The sequence below is a fragment of the Amblyomma maculatum genome, chromosome 9, assembly GCF_055883805.1.
Source record: "Amblyomma maculatum isolate TAMU_Amacu chromosome 9, ASM5588380v1, whole genome shotgun sequence".
Taxonomy (NCBI): domain Eukaryota; kingdom Metazoa; phylum Arthropoda; class Arachnida; order Ixodida; family Ixodidae; genus Amblyomma; species Amblyomma maculatum.
In genome coordinates, this window is record NC_139352.1 from 94,101,899 (window position 1) to 94,129,012 (window position 27,114).

Sequence of the window (27,114 nt, forward strand, 5' to 3'; positions counted from 1 at the left end):
GTTCATTGCATAACTAGTATACATTTTGATGCATGTTTGTTGCATCTATGTTGTAACTACTATTCACCTTAAGAGAAATATCTAACCTCCAGCTCAATGACCTGCAATGTGCTAGAGTCCCCAAACACAACTTTCAAAGGACGACACAAAACTCGTCATAAAAGCATAAGCAGCTTTTAATCTATTGCAAATATATAATGCAGTGAAGGGTCTCTAGTGAATTTTTTACTTCATTTCAGTTTCTGTGTAGCATTTAAATTTCACAATAGCCATTGTCTTAAACTAAAGAAACATTTTGGTCCTGAAGCCAAGCCATCAATTAAAACATTAGGTAATTAGTCTTTACTAATTACTAAAGATCAGTGAAAGAGAGAAATGCTGCAGGATTGGCCACCCAGCAGCCCCAACTTGGTTTACTTTCAGGTGGGCATCCAGTGACTTCACAAGCAAAATGTTTAGTACTTGTATTAAACTTGTTTCTGCCACTGTTCAGCAACTAAAGTACATGATATTCAATAATGTGCACATCAAAACACTAGTAGTGAAAATATACGTTTTTTTGTATCTGATATCAATACCGATATAGATATTTTTGAGGTGCACTTCCTTAGCATAAACATGCCAAGAACGTCTGAGTAACATTCACGTTTCAATTCCATTTGTGTTTGCAACGTTGATCACTACAAAAACAACTCCCAAGTAATGCATCCTATTTTCTCATGCCCTTTATGCGCACTTGCTGTAAATAACTACCATATTTTCCGGTGTATAAGTTGCACCTTCGCATCAGTCGCACCCCCTCCAAATGGCAGTTTTTTCGCAAAAAAGAAACACAGATAAGTCATGCCGCCGTATAAGACGCACCTGTTGACATGGTAGAAATCTCATTCAGGATCAAGCTGTGAGAAGGTGTTACGAAAATACATACTTGCGGTGGCCACCGCATATGCACATATAACGCATAGGCAGTGTTCACACAGGTGCATGTAGTGTACTGTCTGAACACTACTTTTCAAAAATGTTTTATTTTGATACATACAGACAGTATGCCCTTACACACAGCATTTAGGGGAAACCAACGGAGAAAACAGAAGGGGAGGGGAAGGAAAGGTGAGAGGGAGGAAAAGCGAAGGAAGGAGGATGGCAAATCGGAGCAGCCAGGGGAAATCTGCAACACCAACTAGGCAACTACCTGGCCTTCTTGGTCTTCACTGTCTGGAGCACACTGGCGACGTTCCAGTTAACCTCAAACTGCCTTCCTGCAGCCCAGTACCAATGCTCCTTGGCAAATTTAGCTATGTGGCTTGAATTTTGCGTTGACTTTTTCGCCTCACAGCTGGCGCCATAGTTATCGAGAAATAAGACACGACATGACAGATGTAGAGTGTGCATGAAGCATACTCTATATATGGTCACCATAACGTAACAACAATAGTGCACTATAGATTAAACTACAGCACTATCAGTGCAATGATGATGCCTTGGCGTACAGAAATGATGCGAACGGCACCGGCTCGAAAGTTGGAACACGTTATTGGCAAGTTGCCATTTTAATATGAACAACACAATTTCCTTCTTTAGAATTAAACTGTTCACAAAATAGTACGAGGTGCATTTTATTTTTGCAAGAAAATTTAGTGTTATTTCCGAGTTCTTTTGAAATGTAGTCACTGTGCACAGCAGAAAATGGTGGGCAGTTGCGGGGCATCGTAGTTATTTGCATATACAATAACTCCAGAGCGTCATAAGGTGCATCGATGGACGCGCTCCTTTCCGCTGCACCCTATATAGCACGTCATTTCTTGGCTTGGGCACATGCCTGCGCCACCCACCCAATATTTTGCCATGTAAAAATTGTAAATTCTGCAGTTTATTGTCCCGAAGTGGCATGCGGGTTATTAGCGACATTGTATTTGCGGACTCCGGATCAATTTAGACCACCTGGGTCCCTTAATGTATGCTGACACTGCGCAGTGCACAGGCGGTGCGAATCAGGCATGGCCGCCGCGGCATGGATTTCTTCCATACATAAGTCGCACCGGTGGTTAAGACGCATCGACAAATAAAAAAAAAAAACGTGACTTTCCACTGCATGGTGCAGACACAGAAGTATCATAACTACAGGAAAGACGGAAGCAATGAGATGGTACCTTGAGGATTCTGTGAGTTTTTCCGCTTCCATACATATGTTTATTGTCCAGGATGGACGCAACATAAAAATTCCCAAATTTTTTTTTGTCACCAATATGCACCAAGTATTTCTTTTTTTTTTTTTTTTTTTTTTGTGTATAGCTGCCCTGTTGCAGCCAAACCAGCGTGCTTGAATTATCTTGGTGAATTGCCCTAGCCTCCATTTCATGCCTAGCCAGCCAAGAGAGGCCGTGCAACAGAGGCTGAGCACGTTTTTTTTTTAATTTTCACATAGTATTAAATACTAGAAAGCTTTGACACCTACAAGTACAGTACTTTTTAAATGGTGAAGCATCCCTTCCTTTGGCACTGATACCGACTCCGTTTAGTATCAACCGCTGTTTTAGCAATGAAGAAAAACCTTCAGACACTATTCAGTAGTGTATCAATTATCAGAAAAGAATAAGTGTAATGAACGGACGCCGAGTCGAGCTGCATGGAATCAACAAGCGTTTTACTGGAAGAATGCCACTGCTTAAATAGCTACAGCGAATGCCATCTGGTGATAAAAAACACAGGCACAAAACCTGGCGCATGCTCTCTTGAAACACACCGATAACACAGTGCGTGATTGCACAGTCTATCACATCCCTTCCCTCTTAGTCATTGATGCCGTACCGTTGCACTGGACGGCGTTGGCGAGTGGAATGCCGGAGCGGTTGCGACGTTTCTGGCTGAGGAGGTCCCTGGACGGGGCTTGACGTATCCGGCAGAACGAACGAGGGGTAGATCTCTTGGTCTGACCCAGGACTCAGAACGCCATGCTCTGCGAACATGGTTCCTGTGACGTCGGTGCATTGCTCCGGCTGCAGTTCGTACATGACGTGTCTTATCCATCGCACAACGCGAGCCGGCCGCAACTCAGGCTCTGGCCGGAAGGTCCGCACGTACACAGAGTCATCCGACTGGAAACCTCGTTGTGGTGGCTGCATTAAGTATCTTGAGTCTCTCTCATCCGGGCGGAGGCTTGATAAGGAGTCTTAAATTTTCAGCCCAGCCTGACTTCGGCTGGTGATTTACCAGTCTCAGAGTGCGGCGTAGAGTGCTATTTGAACAGAAACCGAGAAACCTTGCATAACACGGTGCCCTGTTTCTGTTTCTGTAATGCACACTTCAGTTCATGGACCATACGCTCCGCCCTTCCGTTGCTTGCCGGGTGGTACGGAGCTGTATACATGTAGCGTATACCATTTAGATTCAGGAAAGACTGCATTTCTCTACTTGTAAAAGATGTGCCCTTATCCAACCCGACCAAGTCTGGTAGTCCATATGCTGCAAACGTTTTTCGCAACTTCTCGATTACAGTACACGACTGCAGAGACGGCATCACTTTGATTTCCACCCAGTTCGGTAAGGCTTCTACCACCACCAAGAAAAACACGCCGTGGATCGAGCCTGCGAAATCTATGTGGATCCTATCCCATGGCTGTTAAGGTTGTGTCCAGAAATGAGTTGGCATCCTTGGTTCATTCTGCCTGTTTTCCTGGCATGGCGTGCAGTGCCTGAAACACTCGACAATCTTTTCTTCCATCTTCCGCCACCACACGTACGACCTAGCGATTGCCTTCATGGCCGTAATTCCCGGATGGTTAGCGTGCATAAGACTTAGAACCTTCGCCTGCAATTACTCAGGAATTACGACCCGGCTTCCCCATAGTATGCAATCCTTGTATAAGGACAACTCATTTTTGCTTATCCAATACGCCGAATACTTCAAGGCTACCTGATTTCGCGGCCAGCCCTCAAGGATCCATTGCTTCACCTGTGAAAGCTGGGGATCATGCCGGATACACGACAGCTTCCAGCAGGAGTATGTCACCTGGCCCCTCTGTCTCTTGCTGGGTTAGGGGCCCCGGTAACCTGCTTAGGCAGTCTGCGTTTCCATGATCCTTGGTTTTCCTGTACTCAAGCATGTAATCGTAGGCTGACAGCATTAGCGTCCACCGTAACATGCGGGGAGAGAAATGACCTCCAGAATTTGCTTTTGCCGCTGAAAAATTCCTAGCAGGAGCTTGTGATCCGCGAGAATAAGGAAATTCTGCCCATAAAGGTATTGGAGGAAATGCCGAACTCCAAAAACCATGGCAAGAGCCTCACGGTCAATTTCAGCATAATTTCACTCCTCCTTAGATAGTGTTCTTGATGCATATGCCACAGGCTGCTCATTTCCTTTGCTGTCGCGATGAGCCAAAACTGCTCCCACACCCACAGGCGATGCGTCGCATGACAACACTAACAGGGAATCTGTCTTAAAATGCACCAGCAACGAGTTAGATGTTAACAACTTCTTCAGACTCTCAAACGCTTCCATATGCTCTGCACCCCAATTCCATGCTACATTGCTATCCAACAAACGATACAGCTTTTCCCCCACCTCTGTCCTGCCCTTCAAAAAACGATTATAGAAATTGATCACACCCAAAAATCTTGCAGTTCCTTTTTGTTCTTGGGAGCTGGAGCCTGGTGGATGGCCTCGACCTTCAATGGGTATATGCCCTCAAAGTCAATCCGATGGCCGGAAATTCAAGGCTCTCTTTGAAAAACTAACACTTTCCGGCTTGAACTTTGAGCCCTGTTTCGGACAGGCGGCTGAGGACTTCGACCAACATTCTTTCATGTTCCTAACTAGACTCGCTGGCGATCAGGATGTCGTCTAAATATGTAATGACTTGCGGCATTCCGGCCAACACAGTGTCCATAGTTCTTTGAAAAACCCCGGCGGCCACGAACACATCGAACAGCAACTGACAAACTTTGTACAGTCCCTGCACGGCGTTAATTGTGGGTAACTCTGCCGTTGCATCATCGATCCACAGTTGCTGATAGGCTTGTGTCAGATCCAGCTTGGAGATTAAATGCCCCCTTCCTAACCTAGCAAAAAGTTCTTTGCTTGTGGGAAGTGGGTACACATTACTTTTGACGGCCTGGTTCACAGTGCTTCCATAATCCCCGGATATTCTGAAGGAGCCGTTTTTTTTTTTCCGCACCACTACGATTGGCATCACCCAGTCAGAATATTGTGTGGGTTGCAGAATTCCCAGTTCAACCACGACGACTTTTCACTGAGGTCGAACACCCGAAGGCCATGCTGCCAGCCAACCGGCATTTGAACGGGTCAGACCGTGCCACATCACCACTGTAATGAACCGACACCGAGTCGAGCTGCACGGAATCAACAAGCATTTTATTGGAAGAATGCCGCTGCTTAAATAGCTACGGTGACCGCCATCTGGTGATAATAAACACAAGCACAAAACCTGGCGCATGCTCTCTTGAAACACACCGATGACACAGCGCGTGATTGCACAGTCTATCACAATAAGATATGCAATTAAGTTCAAATATGATTGACTGCGCTTTTCTGCAGCACAATAAAAAGCAGCTTGTCCAAATAAACAAACAGTTGCAAAAGTTGTGAGGTCCACAATTGGCACACAAATGGATGATGGTTGAATGTTTTTAGGGGAATCCCCTCAAGGTGGATTAGATTTGTAATAAGGGAGTATTTACTCACACTCACTGACAAATTTCTGGAAAAGCTGCACAGCTTTTCTTTGTAGCCGTATAGATGCACCTGGGTGGATGTCAATGAGTATAATTACTCCTCTATTACAAATGGATGATGCACACAAGAAGCTAAATACAAAAATGCAGTGAAAAACAACAGCCCAGCCCACTGAAATTTTCAAGAGTGGCAAGAATAAATACCATTATCTTGAAGACATTTAAAGGAAAACTCTGAAGGCTTTTTAAATATAATGGATTGATGACCACCTCACACTGATTGCAGTCACCTGTCTCTAGTGCAAGAAACAGTTTTTCAAAATGCCACAAACCATTTTAGAACCACAGCAACCAATCGAAACTGAGCTTGTGGCCAAGGACAATACTTCGATTTATGCAGTGATGTCACGGACAGTATTAGAAAAACTTTTATACTCACATCGGCTAGCTGAAATAACAGTGGCCTCGTGGTACATCAACCTCGCTTTGGGGGTTCCATCCCCACTACCACAGAGTACCCACCGGTTTTCCAATGGGTATCTGAAACCAAGAAAATGGCAAACTTTAAAAGTGAGCAGTCCTGGAATGGACTGTCGCATTGCTCCCAAACCTGGTGGGTATGATCAGGATGGGGAGAAAAATCTACCATAAACATATCGTTAGAGCATGTAAATCTCACAAAAAGAAAATTCTAAAACATTGTAGAGCAGGCTGTCTAGGCCACTATAAAGTATACGCGCTGCAGGAGGAAACCAAGCTTACAACAATTACAGCATATGAGTCACATAACATGCCATCACCACCAACCACAAATTATGCACAAACCCTGCACCCCATGCCTCCGCAAAAATGAAAAAAAAATTACATGGCATGTTACCATGCAGAAATTGCAAGCACACTTTGTGAAGAATGCTCTCAAGTCAAATAAGACTCGTGTGCAGCCTACTTTGGAGCAGAGCATGAATAGGTCTTTAGCAACACGAAAGAGGACACACAAAGCAGGCCACTGAGGACGATGACATGGCAATAACAGCGGGCAGCAAGTCATGGCAGCTGCCATGAAGATTGAGGTAATTGTTTAAATGGCACTTTTCCTTGCATAAAAAGCTGCCATATATTCAATTGAGTTGCTTTAACAATCTACATAGTTCTGAGTTCGTTTTAAAAGCAATCCCTTGCTGCATCCCTGTACTGGTAAATTTATAGAATGTGTTAGGCCGTTTTGACAGGCATACGGCCGCGTCCACCATCCTCAAGATACTGCAAAAAATGTCTCTAACGAATGTCAGGGGAATGCTTCGATAAATTCTTTCACAGAATACTCGAAGGACGATAGAACAAAGACCAATATGGCAAGACCGTGCGATTGACAACCATATGGGCCCGGTGCACACCACCGACAGCATTCAAGCGGCGGCGACCAGAACCGTTTGAAGGCGGTCGCGCCGGTGCAAGCTGCAGGTGCGGCGGGAGGAGGCATGGTTGTGACTCAAGCGCCTACACGGCTGCAGACGCCCAGCTTTACACACTCCAGGATTAACCAAGCCTGCAATTAGCTGCGGTGCCCAAACATGAGTTCTTCCACAGTAGTTGAACGCAACTTTAAAGAAAACACGCGTCGTTGGCATTGCTGAAATACACTGAGCGCCATTCAGCGTCATTGTTTCCTGAAATGACACTGCCGATTATGACGACGTCATAGTATTAAAATTTCGCGGCTTTTGAATAACTGTTTCTCAGCACGGACAACAGCGATATAGTGTAGTAGTAGAATATATAAGGGCGAGCAAGCACGACAGCTAAAGTGAAGACACGAAACGAAACCGCACTCGGTAAGGCAAGCCTTGGCGTAGTACACACCTGACAGAAAGAGCTGATGGATTTCGCATTCCGACTGCCACAAATAGAGCTTTCGAGAACTGGCCATGAGCTTGAATATTCAGCGGGAAGTTCCAAAGACGCATACGCGTGCGCACAAGATACAAAAGACGCACTTTGGGCAAGAGAGCGTGCTCCTGCCGCTTCTACTCTCGGTCTCAGCGGTGGATTTTCCCTGCATACTCTCCACCCGGTGGGCTGTGGCGGCAAAGCTGAAAATGTCGTCCGCATCTGGGAGCCGGAGGGTGCAGTGTTTTGGAGATTATTTTTCGCTCGATGACATACTGACTACCAATGAGCGGGTGCCTTGCAAGGTAGAAATTACCATCCCAAAGCTTGGGTCACTTAATACGTCTTCAACAGAAGAGGAGGACCTGAAGCAGGGGACGAAGCTTGATCTACCATTGTGGTTAGCAGCACCTATGCTTAACCGTCGCATTGTTTCTGCTGAAGTACCCAAAGTGTACAGGGAGACGTACAGAGAAATCCTTAGCGCTGAGGCTGTTGCTGTGGACCTTTGTCGACTTCAGCCACAGTACTATAACTTTGGGCTGCTCTTACAGAAGCTTCCTCTACCAGATGTGGAATTCATCAACAACAGCCTCATTGAGGCGTTCAAGAATCGGTTCCGGCACATCATGGACTGCGCCCAGGGCAGCATCAAGGAGGACTTGATGGACCTGACTGCGCGACTGGACGTGTCCGAGCGCACCCTTTTCGCTTTGGGCCGTGAGGCCCTGGAGGACCTTCAGCGCTGGCAGCGGCGCCAGTCGCACCGAATCGCCACAGCCGCCATGGTGACTAACCACCGCAAGCGCAAGCGAGCCGCCCTCACCGACTCGGTCTGACCGTCGGTTCGACACCTGGATGGGCGGTGCCTTTCATTTGCGCGTGTGTGTGCTTTTGGGAGAAGATCTTTTAAAACAAGGGCTTCATAGATTGTAGCCATATGGCAGTAGGAAACGGTTTGCAATAGGCCAGAGATCCAGGTGTTTTGACGTCGATGTATTGTTGTGATGCAGCCGTGAGTTTAAAAAAAAAAAAAAAAAGGGGGGGGGGGGGGGTTAAATGGGCGAATATTTGTTTCTGCAGGAGAAAAAGGGCTCAGAGATTTTTCCAGTAGAGATGCATTTGTTCTGATTGTATTGAGCTAAGCATGGTTCTATAAAAACATTAAGGTTACTAGAAAACGACTCGTCGCCTGTTTAATATTCCTGGTGCTCAAGCCTTTTTTTCTTTTTTGAACGCAGCCCTTATGCACCAGTTCGGCGGTTAAAAAGAAAGGGGCCACATGATAGGCATAATTGGAAAAGATGTAGAAGTGAGTACGCGCCCATATGGCCTGTATTGACGTCTTCTGGCTGTCAACTGTTGAGGCCGTTCCGCGAGTGAAGGATTTGGCCAGGTTTCCCCCTTTTGGTTTAGGGTTCATCACCAGCTAGGGTTACGACCATGACAATGTCTTCCCGGGCTCAGGTCCAGTAAGCTAGTTCGCCAGCTTGCCGGCTGATAACATGCCCCTAAAATGTTTTTCTGACAATAATGTTAAGCATATCCCTGTGGCACTGATCCTTGTAGGAGATGGCATAATTAAAATAAAAAATCCTCATCTGATCCAAGATCAACTGAAAGCCGCAACCAGCCGATACCTGCAGATTTCAGAGGCGCGAGCATTTGGCAGAAGAAGAGTATTTTGCAAATCTGATGACTTGGAGTGTGTTGCAGACTTATTGCATTGCACTTCATTTGCTTCACTGCCTGTGAAGGCATTTATTCCAGAGCAGTTTGCATGCATGAAAGGAATAATCCGCGGGGTTGATTCCTTCACTACGCCAGCAGAGCTTGTTGAAGACCTTCATGAGGTCGGTGTTGGTATCCTTTCAGTTTACCACTGTAGCACAGAGGCTGGGGGCTCACGCATACCAACAGAGTCGGTTATTGCCACATTTGCAGGGTCCTCTTGCCCATGTGAAATTAATGATTGTCCAATAATATACCTTGTTGACTCTTTGCATCCTCGTTCACTACAATGTAAAAATTGCTGCCGTTTTGGGCACAGTGCCAAAGCTTGCAAGTCTGCAACGCGCTGCTGCGTTTGCAGTGGTGATAATGCATCGGATTACTTCACTTTTGAGACTATTAACTGCTGCCTTTGTCAATGCAATTACGCAGCTGATGATCCCAATTGTCCAAAGAAGGCCGTGAGCAGAGCGTCTTAGACATTATTCAACGCGACAGGTGTTCGTGCACAGATGCTTATGCCCTGGTAGCGAAAAGACAGTGCATATGCAAATATTGTCCGCACCTCGAATCCCGATGTTGAAGCAAGTATAACAAAATCGGTTGTTGCTGCTGTAAAGGCTGCTGCTGGGGTACTTGATCTCTTGATTAATACATTCAGCAATGCTTTGCACCATATAATTTCCATGCAGGCTGCATCATCGGCTATAAGTACTCTAACCCCGTCTATCTGCTCTATTTCCTATACTAGAATAGATGATATTCAACCTACCACCTCTTCTGCGTCCACTCCTGTGGATGTAAACGATACTGAACCAATCTCGATTTCTAACACATGTCAGTCAGACGTTGAGATGACCTGCCCATTGGAGTATTAGAATTGAAGTATCGTCATGGTCTACAATATACTGCGGTATGTCAATCACTTTCATCATTGCATCTAGTCCACATAGGCTAACTGGTACATCATGTAAGTTTGTCAACATTACGCTGTTCTAGAAATGTCTAGGAGAGGCCTTCAGGTCCCCTGCCCCCTCTGATAAATTGTGGTCCTGAAGTATAGTTTTCAGTTTAGACGCAACTCGGCAATCAGAGTTTATTGTTCAGTCTGCCATTGAAAACAAGACTCCTTTGAGCTGGTGGAATGAAGAAAGCCACATGGAAGCGTTGAGCCCATAACCAGTGCCCAAACAACTGGATTAATTACAAATTCTTTGCAGCCTTGTTTAAAAGAATAATGTCCAAAGCTAAGGATGAGTATAATGCGAATCTAACACTTATTTGTCTAACCCAGTCAATCGGATATCTTTCTATAAATACATGGAATGAACAAAAGTGTCGCCCTCCTTTCATACCACTCAAGTCCATGGTTTTGTCCATACAAGAAGAAATAGGTCAGTTGGAATCCATTGCCCAAGGCCTTGTAGCGGCCTTTCAAGCTCACACTGCCTTTTTTTCGACCCAATTTCAGTTTGGTACAAACTTCACTAAGGTATCTATACCTGAATTAGAGTCTGTAGTTAATTGCCTGCAGTTGGCTGCCCTTGGTGTTGACATAGCATCAGTTCTCATGCTGAAAATACTATTGAAAGACTTTGCCTCAGACATATTTCAGATTGTGAACTGGTCTTTGGAAAAAGCCTGGGTTCCACAAACTTGGGAAAACAGCGTAAATAATTTTACTACTGAAAGACAAGGGAAGGGTTTTGATCTCGACAATATTCGGCCGATTGCTATCACTTCAAATTTAGTTGAGCTAATAGAACGGTTAGTCTACTGTCATCTCACGGATCATATTTTATCCTTTCATGGCTTTAGCGAGGCTCAGATTGGATTCCGACGGGAATGCTCGATTTGGAGTGCATACATAGACTTGGAGAGCCGTATTAGGGTTGCCATGAGGCAAAAAGAGGTTGCAGCTCTAGTTACTTTGGATATTACCAGAGTCCTTCGAATCATTAAAAGACTTATATATTACCAAGGCATACGACAGCATAGAATACAGCATTTTGCTTCATAACCTAGCTGCTCTACATCCTCCGTTGTACATCTCTTCATGAATAAGGGAATTTTTAAAGAATAAATCATTCTTTTGCACAAAGGATGTGTTAAATTCCAACACTTACCCCCAATCAAGATATGTACCACAAGGCTCAGTCCTCTCGCCGTTATTAATATACTAATGCACGATATTCCTATTCACCCGGTTGTCAAAGTTTATGTGTATGCAGACGATATTGCTTTTTTTGCTTCTGCCACAATCGTTTGTTGCAAGATTATCTAAATGCTCCGGATGTCTGGCTGGACAGCCTAAGGCTAGCTTTATATGTCAACAAATGTGCAGTCCTCGTATTCCCACAGACAATCCCCGTTAACATTTCTTTGTCATATCATTCTGTCCTAATCCCCGCAGGTTGGTTCTATTCAATAATTGGGTATAATATACGACCCACAATTAGACTGGAGGCCCCAAATTGTGCTTAAAGGTGAACATGACATTGGCCAGTTGATCAGAATCAGTAACAAAAAATATGGTATTGTCGGAACACTCAGCTCTTCCTTTATAAGACCTGCGTACGACCAATACTTGAATTCGGCTCCATTCTCTTTGTTTTGGAATGACGAGCTCTGCGCCTTTGCTTAGGTCTGCCCAAATTAGTGGCAAATGCTGTGCTGTACTTGGAAGCTCGGATACCTAATCTAAATTCGAGGTTTCAGCTTCTCACTGTGCGAGCATTGTTGAGGTCTTTGGAGCTTGTCCCTGGATTGGATAACCCCATATTTACTTCAATCCCATCATACTTCTGTCAAAACTTTCCGTATCAATAAATTCTTTAGTACAAGTTAACCACCGGCGGCCTGATACTATAATCTCGTTTGACGACACCCTCCCAAGGAATGATAAGAATTTGCCTGCCAGTGTATTAAATGGCCTTATAGAGGAGTATCTAGACAATTTTCTGAGCCATATTGGCATTTTTACAGATGCCTCCCAGCTCTTAAGTGGAGTTATTTCGGGTCCCCGACTATATGCCTATTCCTGCTGCCGAGTTTCTGGCCATTGAGTTGGCCTTGACAAAGATTCCTAGTTATATCTCTAAGGTTATTTTTCTTTCTGATGGCCTATCAGTGCTGGCAGCCCTCGAAAATACGAGGGATACTTTGCTTTGCCATTCCCTTTATTTTTTGATTCCTCATCCCATTACAGAAGTATGTTTTCACTGGGTCCCTGGCCAGTGGCATTACATCTAATGAAAGGGCAGATTTTTTAGCAAAGTCCGCCCTTGGTGGGCCTCTTGTTACGTACATACCTAATATACCGTTTACTTAACTTTAGTACTATTTCAAAATTTTCAACGTTTCCATTACCAGAGTCATGAGCCTCTCCTTTCTGCACCGGATTGCCAACACTTTGATGGCCTAGGCATGGACGAATGTGTAGTTCAAGGCAATGTGCAGTGTCTATGACTCTATTGTGCTTCAGAATACCAAAACTAATCTGTATTTATGTCGTTCGAGTCTATTCGTTACTAATCTCTGAGTCGTGTAGAAAAATTGAATCCATAGATCATTTTTTCCTAGATTATATTTTCCTCTTCTACCGGCGATTCGCCTCTCTCCGTACAATTAGCGACTCCCCTTTCTAGATTAGGTTTTCCTCTAACATTCCAGTTCTCCTCTCCTTCAGGGCAAGCATCACGGGATATGCCTTAAAACCAGTGTGCGATTCTATTCATGATTACATAATTTCCTCATGCAGATTCCAATGGTAGGTGAGATTTGCTTTTTCTTTTCCTTTTTATTTTTTCCAAATTCTAGTTAAACACCCATATTTATCTAAATACACCAATCCTTGACCATATATATTTAGTATCTACAATGTACCCTGGCCAATCCCCCGTCGTGGGTATGTGCCATTTTGACTCGTGCCATTTCACCATCTGCCGCACGAGCCGGACTTAAAGGGCCACTGTCCAGGGAAGGCCCTTTTAAGAAAAGGAGCCCAGTGTTTCGATTAGGTACCGGAGATAGTCTGTGCAAAATTCTACAGCGACACGCGCGCCGCAAAGCATCGAAAATACAATTCAAAGCTCCCTCATGCTCCTTTGAGAAGCCAGCTTCACCGCTCCCTGCGCTGGCCCGACGGGCCCCGATAATGACGTACGTATCGGGAACGACGTCCATTGGTCCGTCTAGCTGACTGACGGGAGAAGGATGGGTGTCTACCGCTCGCAGCGCGCTTTTCCCTCACCACGGCCAGACTGAATCCAGCCGCGCGCGCTCCCTCGACCGTTTTTTTTTTTTTTTTCGCGCTCGCGGAGAGCCACGCCCCACCTCCCGCCAAACGCGGAGGAGGAAGGGGAATTTGTATTGCGGAGGCTAGACGACCTCGTGCAGGAGAGTGAAAAACCTTTGCGAGGGAACGGAAGGAGAGAGGCAGGGTAGAATCGGGTGATTGCGGTGGCTGTAACTGCGTTATTAGTTACTCTTTTCAAAAACATTTTGCGACCTTGCGTTCCAGGGGCGAAGTCTCACAGTCACCGGGGAAGAAAATATTTTCGACCGGAGGGTGGACAGTGGGCCTTTAAGGTTGATGGATGGCGGAACGAATCACTGGCCCATCGGCGCAACGATCCACGACTCCTTTCCCAAGCATTATACCTCAGGAAAGCCGAGCATCAGGCTAAGGGAAAGCATGTACACATTGAAAACCGGCGTGTGCCCGGTGGTACCGGGGAATCTAACCTGGTAGCTCCCGAATGCAAGGCGGATGCTCTACCACAAAGCCACCGCTTTCTTTTCTTCTTTTAATCACCGACGTTATGGGCTACAAAGCGTAATGGCAAAACACGTCAGCAGCACACTTTATAATTGCTAATTTCAAAGACTACCGTGGGGCTCTATGAAAGTTTCGCTACCATGGGATCTACCTTGCAAGATACTAATTTTTGTATGAGTGTGTGTATCTGGTAACTCTTTCTAACCGTTTCAACAACGAATTATTGAAGAATAGTTGAATTATTTATGGGACGAAGACAGACTACCAAATGAACCTTTAAAACCGGCCTTAAGAGCATTCCTGGGATGGGACGAGGAGATGCATATTGTTAACTTCCTAGGTGGCAACCTTAACCAGTTATGCTGGTTTATGGAACACATTGCCTGTTGGCTCCAGTTGGAACCAAAAAGTAATTACCTTATAAACCAGTTTAACTGGTAAATATTTCTACTCGAGTTCAGTATCTAAATTAATGCTGAATTGTTAATTTTATGTTATCAACGTCAATAGCATGGCCACTGTAAAATAGCAAGTATAAAAATACATAGCATTACAGTCTCCATTCCTAGAAAGTGCAAGTGGTGTCCTGTGTTTTCGTGCAAATCCCCAACTGGTCACGTGGCAAAGTCATGTGAGCTCATGATGTAAACCTTTAGACCATTCAGGGAATCTTGCAGCGGAGTCTGCAGGTAGTTTATGCCCGAATGCCAACTGGTCGGCGGAGTGTGTGGTGTCGTAAGACCACACAATATGCCGAAATTGGCAGCTCTAACAGGAGGTCCTGCACGGCTGCAACGTCGTCCACAGGATCGGCAACCTTAGCCAAAGAGCACTACAAAGTACCCATGAAGAGCCCTTTACCCAAGAAAAAAGGCAGTCAAGCGCAATTGAACCACATACCCTTGGTATCTGGATCACTGAGGAGCATTCCTTCAGCGCAATCGTTTTAGAGGCCTTGTGCAATCACCCAATTTAATGCTTATATTGCTGCAGTTACAAAACATTCGGTTAAAATTAAGATCACTAGAAGTATGGCTGATTGGTCGAGTTGGTGATCTATGACGAACAGTAATATAAGGGTGCAAAACGACAAAGAGAAAACAACACGGTTCAGTGTTGTACCTTCTCTTTATCCCATTGTGCTGTGCTCTTATATTAATGTAAGACCACTAATTAGCATTACCCCGCCGGGGTGGCGTAGTGTTTAAGGTGCTCGACTACTGTTCCCAAGGGTGCAGGATCGAATCCTGGCCTCGGCGGCCGCTCGATGGAGACGAAAAGCCAGGAGCCCGTGCTGAGCGATATCAGTTCACATTAAAGAATCCCAGGTGGTCGAAATTTTCAGAGCCCTCCACTATGGCGTCTGTGATAGCCTGAGTCGTTTGGGACGTTAAAACCACAAACCAAACTAAACTAATTAGCATTAAACAGCACCCCCTCCTAGTACTACATAGCTCCACAGATTCAAAAGAACATTCAAGTGTGCCGAGTTGAAAAAAGAATTCACATTAGAAAAGAGCGTCAACCAAAAATTTAAAAAATGTTTTGGACCACTGATCCTTCATCAAGTGTGAAGGCAGGTGTGCAGTGCTTGCCTCTTCAAGCCCTTATTTATGATCTGCCTGGTCAAGAACTGCAGACTGGATGTAAGAAGTGGGAAGGGTCCTCAGGGAGTGTTTAACATCCCCTCCTTGTCTGCTGAAAAGGCCATAAGTCAAGGAATAGCCTCCTGTGAGGCCATGGCTCAATTAGCACTAATCAGTGCTACCAGACTGATGACAACTAATCAGCAACAAAGTAAGGCCATCACTTAACTATGCATATTGTCCTCACACCAATGTTATCGCATCAACTCTTAAGAATACTCATATTGAAGGTAGCGCAAAAAACGAGTACCAAGGAGTACAATCTTTATGCAGGGCTTTTAAGCACAAACAAAGACAAGGACAAGACAGGTGACACACAAAAACTATCAACGGACTTTATTGGCGTAAGGCAACACGATATATAGGCTGAAGGGTGGGAGAGAATGAAACCAAAGCGAATAGCAGTGAAAAAAACAAAGGAATCCAAGGTAAAAAGACAGCAAAGCAAGGCGCGGGCGTGTGTCACCTTTCTTGTCCTTGTGTTTGCGCTTAAAAACCCTAGATCAAGATGAACTACCAACTCACCCAACAGGAAGTTGTAATCAAGGAGTAGAACAACACAACACAAGTGCTTTTTCACAACTAAAACTTTTATTGAAAGGCACAGAATAAACAACAGAAGAAAACAAACGTGATAGCCCGAAGAAAAGTGTAGGGCATTTCCTTACCTAATCATTCCAGAGTTTTTGTTTTCACCTACAAGAATTATCAAGTATATGATGGCAGATATCGAAAAAAAAGCAAATTTGTTAAAAAAAAAAAAACACCGAATGTTCTTTTAAACAGATTTACCACTAGGCTGATTAGTACTGAGGAGAAGCCAACTTTACGTAAGCCGTAGAGTTGTGAGGGAAAGCATGCAGCGCATAGGAAAAAAGAAAAAGCTATCTACAAACATGGAAAGAAGGCGGTGCAATCCGTTCAAAAATTAAAGGAGAGTAAAAGTGCAGCGAGAAATAGGGAAGAGAAGAAACGACCTAATGTTCACAGCACTGTGCAGCACGAGGCAGCAGCGGCAAGAACTGGAGGCCCGGCATGTGCAGTTTTGCAGCACTTGACTGCCACGCACATTTCTCATCTATTGCCTGCTTAACGACAGAAACAGTAGAAGATAATGCCGTGTTCATGCAACGCTTTGGTTTTCACAGGAAACCAAACTTAGCTGTATTCATAGTCACATTGCCCTCATGTTTAAGAAGTACTTCCACAAGATGTAAACAAAAAATGTTGTATCTGAAAAAAATGGGACGAAGAGATGATAAGAGATAGATGGAACGTATCTGAATGTTTTTTTAATTAAGTAACAAGACGTGACAGTAAGTAGCCATTTAGTTACCGAACGCCAACTTCAGGTCCACGTTATCACCAACCACCGAGACCCTGGTATAGTTAAGATTTTTGCCGGTCCCAGTGACTTTACTATAAAAGGGTTTTACTATACTGCAAAGGTGCCTGTGCATTCTGCAATGTCAGTGGATGTCATAAAACCCCAGGTGGTGGAAATATTACCCGGAACCCAAGTCTGTTTGGCAAGTTAAACCCTATAATCTTTTGTCGACAGATTGCATACCAAATGTCAAAATTTCCAGAAAAAACTGCTTCTCACTGACCATAAAATCATTAGTAGACTTTACCAGCTCGGAGATAATGTAAGACCTTGCTGCTTCTTTACCATTTGCAGCATCATGAACTGATGCTGATGCTCGTTCTAGAAATGTCAGTGCTTCGTGGATGCCCGTAAAGGTTATCAAGATTAATGTGAATCGGTGAAGTTTCATAAGTTTAGAGGAAAAGAAAACTAGTGCATTAATATATTACTGACAGGTACTAACGCCCCGCTGTGGTGGTGCAGTGGTTAGAGCGCTCGAGCGCCAAGGATGTGGGATGAAATCCTGGCTGGAGCAGTCGCTTTTTGATGGAGGCAATCAGCAAGGCGCTCGTGTGCTAAGCGATCAGTGCACGTTAAAGATCTCCAGGTGGTCGAAATTACTCCACAGGCCTCCACTACGGCGTCTCTCATTGCCTGCGTCGCTGTGAGATGCTGAACGCCACAAACAAAATCAAACACGAACATTAATTGCAATAAATGATAACAATTAACAATTGCAATAATTCATAACATACAATAATTAATGTATTGAGGCTACCAGGGATACTTTAGCAAGGTCACGTCCTTGGTGTAATCCGAATATCTGTTCTGCAACAAGATCCTGAATATCCCTCTCCTCATTGCCACCATTTTGTTTATAGGCTGATCCTCCCTAGCTACTTTTCAGTCTTCGTCGCTTCTAACGCTTTGACTTCATCACTTTCACAACGTCGGATTGCACTGTGCCACTCTCACTGTCTTCGATAGTTGCTAGCCTGACAGCCATTTGCAACAGACCAAGTGATTGGCACTTTTCCTGCATCACGTAAGCAATAGCACAGATCAAACCTTTGCTGGCGACATCACTTGAAATATCCGGAACTAGCCTGAAAAATAAATGACAATAAGCCAAATCCAGGCACAGAAATTGCGTATTCTGCCAGGGTGGATATAGCTTGTTAAAAAAAAAAAAATTAGCTGTGGTTTAGCTAGTGGCTAAACCTGGAGTTATGCGAGAGCAATCTGCATGGCACTGCTTAGGTTCGGCTTGAGAGTAAAGACATGGCTCTTGCACATAGTAGTTTACTCTATGGTTCCAGCTTTATATGCCATGGGGGGCACTCTTGACCACTAATGAGGCGAAAGCATCTGTTGCGCGGTGGTCTGAAGCCCTCCGCTACGGCACCTCTTCCCGTCTTCACTCCCACCTTCGTGATGATGCGATAGCGTAAGCTACCAGCCAACATATAAAGCCCTGCTCTAGCCAAGCCATATGAATGTGCCTGCGTGTCCTAAGGATAACGTGAATGCAAGGGTCTTGGCAGGCTGATTATATTAGATATCACCTTCCCATATGGAAGGAAAGGCCCGAGTTGACAGCTCCTGCCAAACGTAACGTCAGGAAGCCCGACATCCAGTTAGTGCTTGGCCATGTCAGCTACCAGCTACCGCCTCCCACGACCTTTTCTTCTAGCGGTTTCTAGGCAACGGCTCAAGGTCGGTGCGATCACGGCGAAGTGGCTGGCATAGTGTAGCTCTCACTAAGAAAAACCACTTCCAATATTTTCTGTGAATCTAATTTCTCGTTTATTTTCATATTTAGCCTAGCTGTAGAGTTCTGATGCCACTAGACATCTCATTGCCTAGGCTATGGCTGCAAATATGGCTGGCCGAAATAAAACACTCGGGAGACAACAGGAAAACATGCAGACTTGCATGAGAGGCTGAATGGGCATTTTCGCTAACAGTCTAATTTCCTACATGTCACCGTGTTTGCAGAAATATATATCTTGTCAATATTTCTGTGCAACACTGAGCCTTTCAGTCACGATTTCCTATTATCCGGTTCTGTTAAGGACGCTTGCAGAAAAAGTCCTATGCATATCTGGCATCTACACTGGCTGTCATGTTGCGTAAGTACAGCTGCAATGCAATAAGATAAGCATAAGAAACTCATGAACGGAGCGCAAAAATTGCGAGATGAGATGCTATTGTTGCCGTACTCGCCATTTTCCAAAGTGGCGGCGGCCGGCAGGAAGCTCCCCAACTAAAAACTAGCATTTTTAAATGATACATTATGCCCTACTTATCCGTAGACGCATGTGCAAACATTCCTAAGCACGAGTCCATTTAATTTTTTTTTTTTTTGAGGTGGTGCTCATAGCGATCACAGCAATAGATCATAGAATATTTTGTTACCATTGCTCGCAGCGCTAGCAAAAAAAAAGGAACCATGTGCAGAGCGACATCAGTGCAATGTTCTTGCTAACGAGAGGTGCAGAAGCTTTCACTTCAGGTGTGGGCTTTTGGATGGGCCAACGTCGGGATGGGCTGCTTTTTGAAAATGGAATGTGCCTGACACACTTGCTTACAGTGCTTACGACATCGAGAGCAAGAGCACCAAGTCTCGCAATTTTTCTGCTCTTGCTGTGAGTCACTTGTACTAATCTTTTTTCGTTGCAGCTGTACAGGTGAACTGGCGGGCAGGCAGTCGATCGGTAAGGCAGTGAACGAGACCCTGATGAAAAAGTAAGCAACAAACTGTTTATTGTGCCAAAAAAGCAGAGACGATACTGGACGTAGATCTGGTAATCTTTGGGATCGGACAACTTGGCTCCTGGCCCAACTCTGAGAGTGCACTCGCCGCATACCAGACTGTGCGAGTAAATCGTTGAATGCAGTTTCAAATGTCGCACAATGGGCATGTGTGCTCATAACATTACCCAGGTATTGTAATTAATCTATGCAAAACCACTCATGGCCCACAGAAGAATGATAAGGCCATTTATGAGCCAGTAACCAGCAGTAAGGGCACCATATTGGGCACAAACATTAAGAGTGTGCATGCACATGTGTTGCATGAGATGCATACTTTTTCCCACAATCTGGGGGCTTTTCCGAGAAACAGGCTTCTCCTGCAAATTACAGAGTTACTCTCGATTTTAAGTAACCTTCAATACAGCACTATGCATCTTTACCACGAAGAAAGAAAAAAAAGCTTCAGCTCAGCTGCTGGCTTGTTAGTTTTTCAATGCTACTTTCCCTGTTCAGCCATGCATGATTCAAATCTTTATTCATCTGCACTGAGAGCATGGAACCAAAAGCTGCTAATGTTGAATTGCTGCCAAAGTGTGGCAGCGGTGCCATCTGCCGATCAAAGTTTATTCGAAGTTATCATGCAACCTGGTATGATCGCTCCAGCATCTTTCAGGTTGTGGCACACAAGAGATGGCACTACAGCCGCTCTCACACAGCAATTTCGTGTTGGTGGCTTTTGTTTCCTCTCCCACAGATGAACAGCTGAACCAGGTTGTACCATAGACAAGCTTCCTATGAGACAAGAGGTTACCCCAATGCGAAGGTGGGCAAGCATTTTAAGGCCTTTATGGTAAATATGTACCATGGTACATATGGTACAATACTCTATAAGCATTTAGAAATGTGTTATTTCGAGAGAGAAAATACCGTCAGCTTAGTGCATATGCATTCAATTTTCCAATTTCGGCATCTAAATATTTTTTCAGAAAGCTCTATATTCACATTTGCTAATGGACTTTCAGGTAGCAGTTGCCACAGCAATGAAAAGGCCTAGCTCCGCTTCCCCAAGGTGTCATCACAGGTTATAACTTTGCTGAATACATGTCCTTAATCAGTGGTCTTTGGCTAATTCATCCCTTTCCCCTCGCATGCATTTTCTTGGTGCCAAAGAGACAACCAAAGCCTGCTTTAAGGTCAACTTCTCTCATTCCTTCTCTTTCAAAGCTATCAGATCGGAAAATGTTAACAATACAGTCTATAAAATTTTATGTGCATGCTTCCTATGCCTTACTAAATTCCTTTTGACTGCGGAAGCATAATTGCAAATATTACATTTGAATGGCTTATCTCGCCTGTGGCAGGCCATGTGTGCCTTGAGGTTGTCGCGCCTCGAGCACATGAACGGGCACTCGCTGCACGCAAAACGCTTCACTCCGGTGTGCTCCTGCATGTGGCGAGCGAGCACAAACTTCCTGGAAGTAGCAAACGTACACACGCTGCACCTGAAAGGCTTATCGCCAGGTTGGATGCACTTGTGTGCCTGAAACCCTTGTGCTGTGCCAAACACCGCCGAGCACTGAACGCACGTGAACAGCTTGTCTCCAGCGTGGGCTTCCAGCATGTGACTCTCCATGTTCATCGAGCTAGTCGTCATGAATACGCAGAACTGGCAGCACAGTATTGGCTGGTCGGAAGGCACACTCGACTGATCCCGAGCAGAGTCTTCACTTTTGGCAGAAAAGGAATGCATGCCATCGTCGGTCCTCATCCCAGTCAGCAGTTCACTGTTGCTGTCGCCCATGCCAGGGGTCCAGACGGAACTCGAATGGCCTCCACGCTGCCAGCATGCCACTTCTGCACCTGCAATAGAAGCACAAGCACAAACAATATGTAAAGATAAAGGAATACACTTTGCAAAGAGTTATGATGGCTTTCCTATCTTAACATTGTAACTATCTAATGAAAAAAATTCAAGAATGGCAGTGGCAACAAGAAGGTATGTCTCCCTATATCTCCCTAATGTGTACTACAAACAAGTTTTTCTTGTCAACAAAGGCTCAACCGCGGATGCAAATGAACGGTTCACTCATAATGCCATTTTAAAATATCAATACATCAACCAAAGTTATTCTGACTTCAGTAAAGGTTAGAACGTTTATGCACAGAAGGAAATGAACGAATTTGAATGGTTAAATGGTTATCCATACAGTACAAAGTACTACCATATTACAACATCAGGGACTGCACTGTAAGATGGTGACACCATGCAGTACAATATTAGGCGGTCGGATCTTTTCTTTTTCGTGTGATTGGAAATACCAGGAGTTTCAGCAAACAATAAAAAAAATATTATAAAGGTAAGAACTTTAATATAGAAAAAAAAATTTGCAAGAACAAACTCTTAGTCTCAGTGAATATTTTTTTTTTTTGCAAAAGCCTATTAATTATACAACTAAGTGAACTGAAGTGGGTATATTCTTTCGTTTGTGAGAACAGGACTGCATGGGAACAGAACAAGAACAGAAATGTTCAAACATGCATCACATCACAATCGCACTTCAGCTGGGTAAATACAGCCTTGGCTTCTCGAACTCAAAACAGTCTTTCGATTAAATGCTATAAACAACTAATGCAAGGCTTAGTTTGAGCCCAAATACAAATACTTTTGAGCCCAAATACAAAACTTGAAGCCAACACAGGTTCATCTTCCATCTCAGTCTACCACTCAATTTTATCATAAAGCTTTGGTTGGAGCTTCACAGACTTTCCTCTTCAAAAGCAAACTGTAGTTTAGGCCTAGATAGTTTTATCCTGGGCTGCTAACCTGTTGACCTCACATAAGTTAAAGAGGGAGACAGTTGGAACTAGAGACTGATGTCCTGTGCACTGTCTTGCTCCAACCTCTTTTGCGCATTTTCAGTTGCTCAGAACTGAAGGCATTTGTAATGGAGCTGTACTGGACAGCTACAAATTCCAACACTCTGTCTGTACCCTCTGGGCACTGTTTTCACAAGGGCATGCCCCATGAAAATCCTCTCCCCTAACTGCTACATGTCTGCAGGAAAAGGGAGAAAGACATCAGTGAATATTAAACCCTGGGTGGCTGAAATTGGTTTGAAACCCCTTTACTACAACAGGGTCAATCTTCAGGGTGCCTCCTTTATCCCTCTGCCCATGGCGCAACTGAGCTGTCCAGCGCTAATGGCGAGTCATGCGTGCACACGGTACTAGCAGCACCATGATAACTGAGCTCTTATGAGCTCTTACCCACCAAAGTTCCTACCAGCATCGCAAACTGCAGTCGCCGACCTTTCTTTCGTACTCGGTGGGGCCTGGGAAATGGTCCGAATAATTGTAGTCCGAAAAGTCCACGACTTGAAAAAATAAATAAATAAATTTCTGGGAAAATTCAGCTTTACAAATCACGAACTTTGACGCTCCCGATATTTCGTTTATCTGTCGCTAATAAAGAGTTATAGTTGTTATAGAATAGTACGACATGCTACTCTGATTTACTTTCACATGCCACCCATGTGCACGTGCTGTGTGATCCAATACAGCGTGTGCGGCTCATTGGTGCCAAAGCGGCAGGGGTGCATGTCACCAGGAATGATGCAAGTCGCCCAAGGCAGTCACTGCACGTGCTGTGCTGCCCCGCAAAAGCAGATCATAGTGAGCTGTAAACACTAAAACCCTCCAGTTAGACTATTTCTCCGCCACACCACAAGTGAGCCGTGGCGGTCGGTACTCGTGTTCCATATTCAGTCCAATAGCGTGCCCTCTGTAGACTACTGAGATGACAGGTGAGTGTTCCCTTATTGTTACTGCTTTAAATGAATAACCCTTCCGAAAGAGCCTGCTTCACCTAGCTTTGATGGCTGCACAAAACCGGCAGTTTGTGACAAATATGCCCGCTTGCGTCTATGTCAGGAAATGAGACTTCATTCAAAAAACAATCTGAACAGTACTGCTGGTGCCAAATTTGGCCAAAAAAAAAACAACAACTTTCTGAGATCGTAGAGTTCGAAACATTGGTCGTGAAAATGTACACATTCCTATGTGGTGCGCGACTGTTCCCGAGTGAAGACCGAAATATTGCGCTAGTCCAGATTACTGTAGTCCGAAAAATTGGTCGGCTACTGTAGCTGCGCCGCAGTCAAACTTCCCCACTGGGAGCAGGTCAGCTGCATATCCTATCCATATCAACTCGCACTGAAACGCACGTGACTATGACAGAATTACAGGAAAGAAGTGCCACTTTGTATGGGCCAGAAATAAGTCAGCTCAAAATAATGCGAGTGCATAGCATTTGAAAGGCTCTCTCTGAACAAAGGCACAGTCACAGGGTTGGTCACACTTCCCAGTCTGTGGATGCATCATAGGACCCTGAAAAAAGAAAAAAAAGAAGAATACTACATTTCTGCACACTGCAAAGAAAACAGTGAGAAAGAATTCACAGATGAAATGAGAAGTGTAAAAGGAATAAACGTGCACTAAATGTTGAGGAAGAAAGAGATGTGCCGACAGGACACGTCTCTGTCATGTAGTATGTCTCTATCCTCCTCGACCTTTTGCACAAGTTTATTCCTTTTGCTCATATAAACCAACTTGCCTAGAAGAAAGTAATTATTGAAAAATGCGCTCCACTCCAAAATGCTGAAGCCGAGGGGACATGACAGGGAACTAATTTTACACTATTTCACACTATTTCTCTCGTCTCCTTGCAGCACTGCTCCATAAACAAAAAATACATTTCTGGCACAAATGAAGCTTCATGCCACTGGCTCTTCCATGTTTTCCTGTGCCTATGTCATTCTCCTTTCCGCATGTGCCGCACATTGTGTTTCGCACTAACATTAGCACCTTTTAGTTATGTACCTTGCTCAGCACTGCTGTATTTAAGACACATTAGTGCACATTTGCACAGATATTGGCACCTTACAATCGTATCAATTTCTACCCAAAGTGCTATAGTATTAAGGCACATTTTTACACCAAAGCATGGTGGTCAGTACAGTCTGTCCAGCCCATTACTGTCCAGTCTCCCAGTCTTCTGACTGATGCCATAGAACCGCCGTTCCCAGCTTCTCTCAAGTCTTGCGGCCCACTGACATGGTCTACAATATGGTAAATAAAGATGTTTTCAATCAATCAATTGTTATAATCAACAGAAGTTAAAAATCTATGTACTTTTGGTGTGCCAAACCATGGGTGCTATTTTTCTCACGCAATGTCCGATACAAAGACCATAAACTGAACAACATTGAGAAAGCGAAAGCAATGCTGACATACACAAAATATTATCACAAGCAATATAAAAAAATGTCATAAGTAACAACAGGACGCACCCAACAACACTAGACAATGGTTTCTAGAAAGATGAAAAGATAAAATCCACATTTCATAAAATTACTATTTCCTACCATACAACTAGAGAGAAAACAAGTGCTCCCAGTCTGCCAATTGCCTCAAGAATATTTGCTCTTTAAAATATTGTTAGGTACCGCTACCAACAAAACATAACCTAATACAACTTGCAGGCACAGAATGTATATGCTGAAATGGGAGCGATTTCACACCAAAGTCAGTCCAGACTGCAATAACGCTGAGAAAATAAGCGAAGTATTTCTGGTAAATTAGACTGTGTAAAAAGTTATACTAAGTTTTATGGCACAAAAGCAACTAAGGTTTTGTACGACGCGTCAAACACAAGGTTAAAAGACTGTCAAACGTAGAACGACTACAAACATAAGCAACTTATCTAGCATAATTCAACATCGTCCTTCAGTTTCACTTATTTTGCTTAGACTCGAAGCAAAATGTCATTAGATTACAAGGCATGAATAAAAGTTGAGGAAACAATTCCCTACTAAGTGAAAAATGACTGGAATACATGACGGGTACGGTAAACTTGAATTAATTGGATTTGGAGAGTGACATCCAACAGGAGGACTACTATAATTAATCATTTGACTGCCACTCCCGAGGTAACTTGTGAAAACCCACATGCTCACTCCTGGCTACTTCCGCATATACTCGTGTTGCCTCTTTAACTCACTCCTCGCTGCACTCATTACTACTCGCCTAAAAACGGATATTGTGGGCATGTCGCACCCTCTGTAGAGAGGCTACACAAACACAAAACGAGTAGGGTCAATAACAAACAAAAGATAGAGTGGATGCTTCCAGATGTTCATCATCAACATCATCACTTCGTTCTCATTAGCACTGCATTAGAATGCATCAGCATTCCGTGACTAATTCGTAGAACAAATGAGTTATTGCAATTTACAAAGAACAAAACATGCAGGATTATCCCAAATCATGTTGCATCCCACAGAAGAATTGATGCGAGAATCTTGATCTACCAAAGGCACACTTATGCTTAGGCTGCACCAGAGCTTTAGCTTATGCAGGTTACAAGCTGCAAGACTAAAATTTGGGTGAAAGCACTCCCGAGTTGGTTAGCATCACTTGTTACAGCCGTCTTAAGCGTATAAGTCCACTCACAGTGGAGTGTAGCTCATTACAAGTGCACTCTGCCAGAGTTAAACAGCGTAAGTAGTGTGTCACTCACAAAACCATACATTTCACTCGGAGCACATTTATGAATCAGATTGCTGGCAATGATTTTCAAGTCCGAAACGTAATTTGCAAAAAACAGACTTGCGAGTTTATTTACCTTTCTGTAACACAGTTTCCTTCTTAAATTCTTTGTCATAGCACCAATCTAAGCAACACTGCATAAAAATAAGCTCAGGTGCCATTTATAGTACATCAGCATATCAGAACTCTGGACAGGCTGTAAGCTTGCCTCAGCTCACCATATTTTACAGTTCCTTTTTTTTTTTTTTTGTGGAGTTGAAAACTGCTTATATTTCTTTGCGTTGCTGCATAAAAAAAATCAATCCTCATGAATATTTGGTTTCTCATATACATTCCCCAAGAGTCTTCTCATTACTAGCAGCCATTTTTGTTACTCCAAGTGACATTCCGCTTCCTTGTAAGCACCCCGAATCAAGTGTTACCAGCAAGTTACATGCTTGAGAGAGGTATTATGCAATCTATACAACTTCACCAGGCACATGATCAGAGCTGTAAACACCAAAGCACTACGCAAGTAGCCATAAGATGTGTTATTAAACACAGAAGAACTGATTTTCATTGCTTTGCATTTAATAATGCTGTATCTTATATGGCACATAACGAATGAGGCCTAGATACTGCCCAGCCCATATTGAAGATTACAA

At 44.0% G+C, this 27,114-nt stretch overlaps 1 protein-coding gene across 1 annotated transcript; it reads left to right on the forward strand.

Moving 5' to 3' along the window:
- The first annotated feature begins 7,551 nt into the window (after positions 1-7,551).
- LOC146179760 (DNA replication complex GINS protein PSF3-like) lies at positions 7,552-12,127 on the forward strand. Its single transcript, XM_084579332.1, has one exon. It carries the CDS (start codon positions 7,620-7,622, stop codon positions 8,418-8,420), a length of 801 nt encoding a protein of 266 aa, XP_084435458.1. The 5' UTR covers positions 7,552-7,619; the 3' UTR covers positions 8,421-12,127.
- The last annotated feature ends 14,987 nt before the right edge of the window (positions 12,128-27,114 follow it).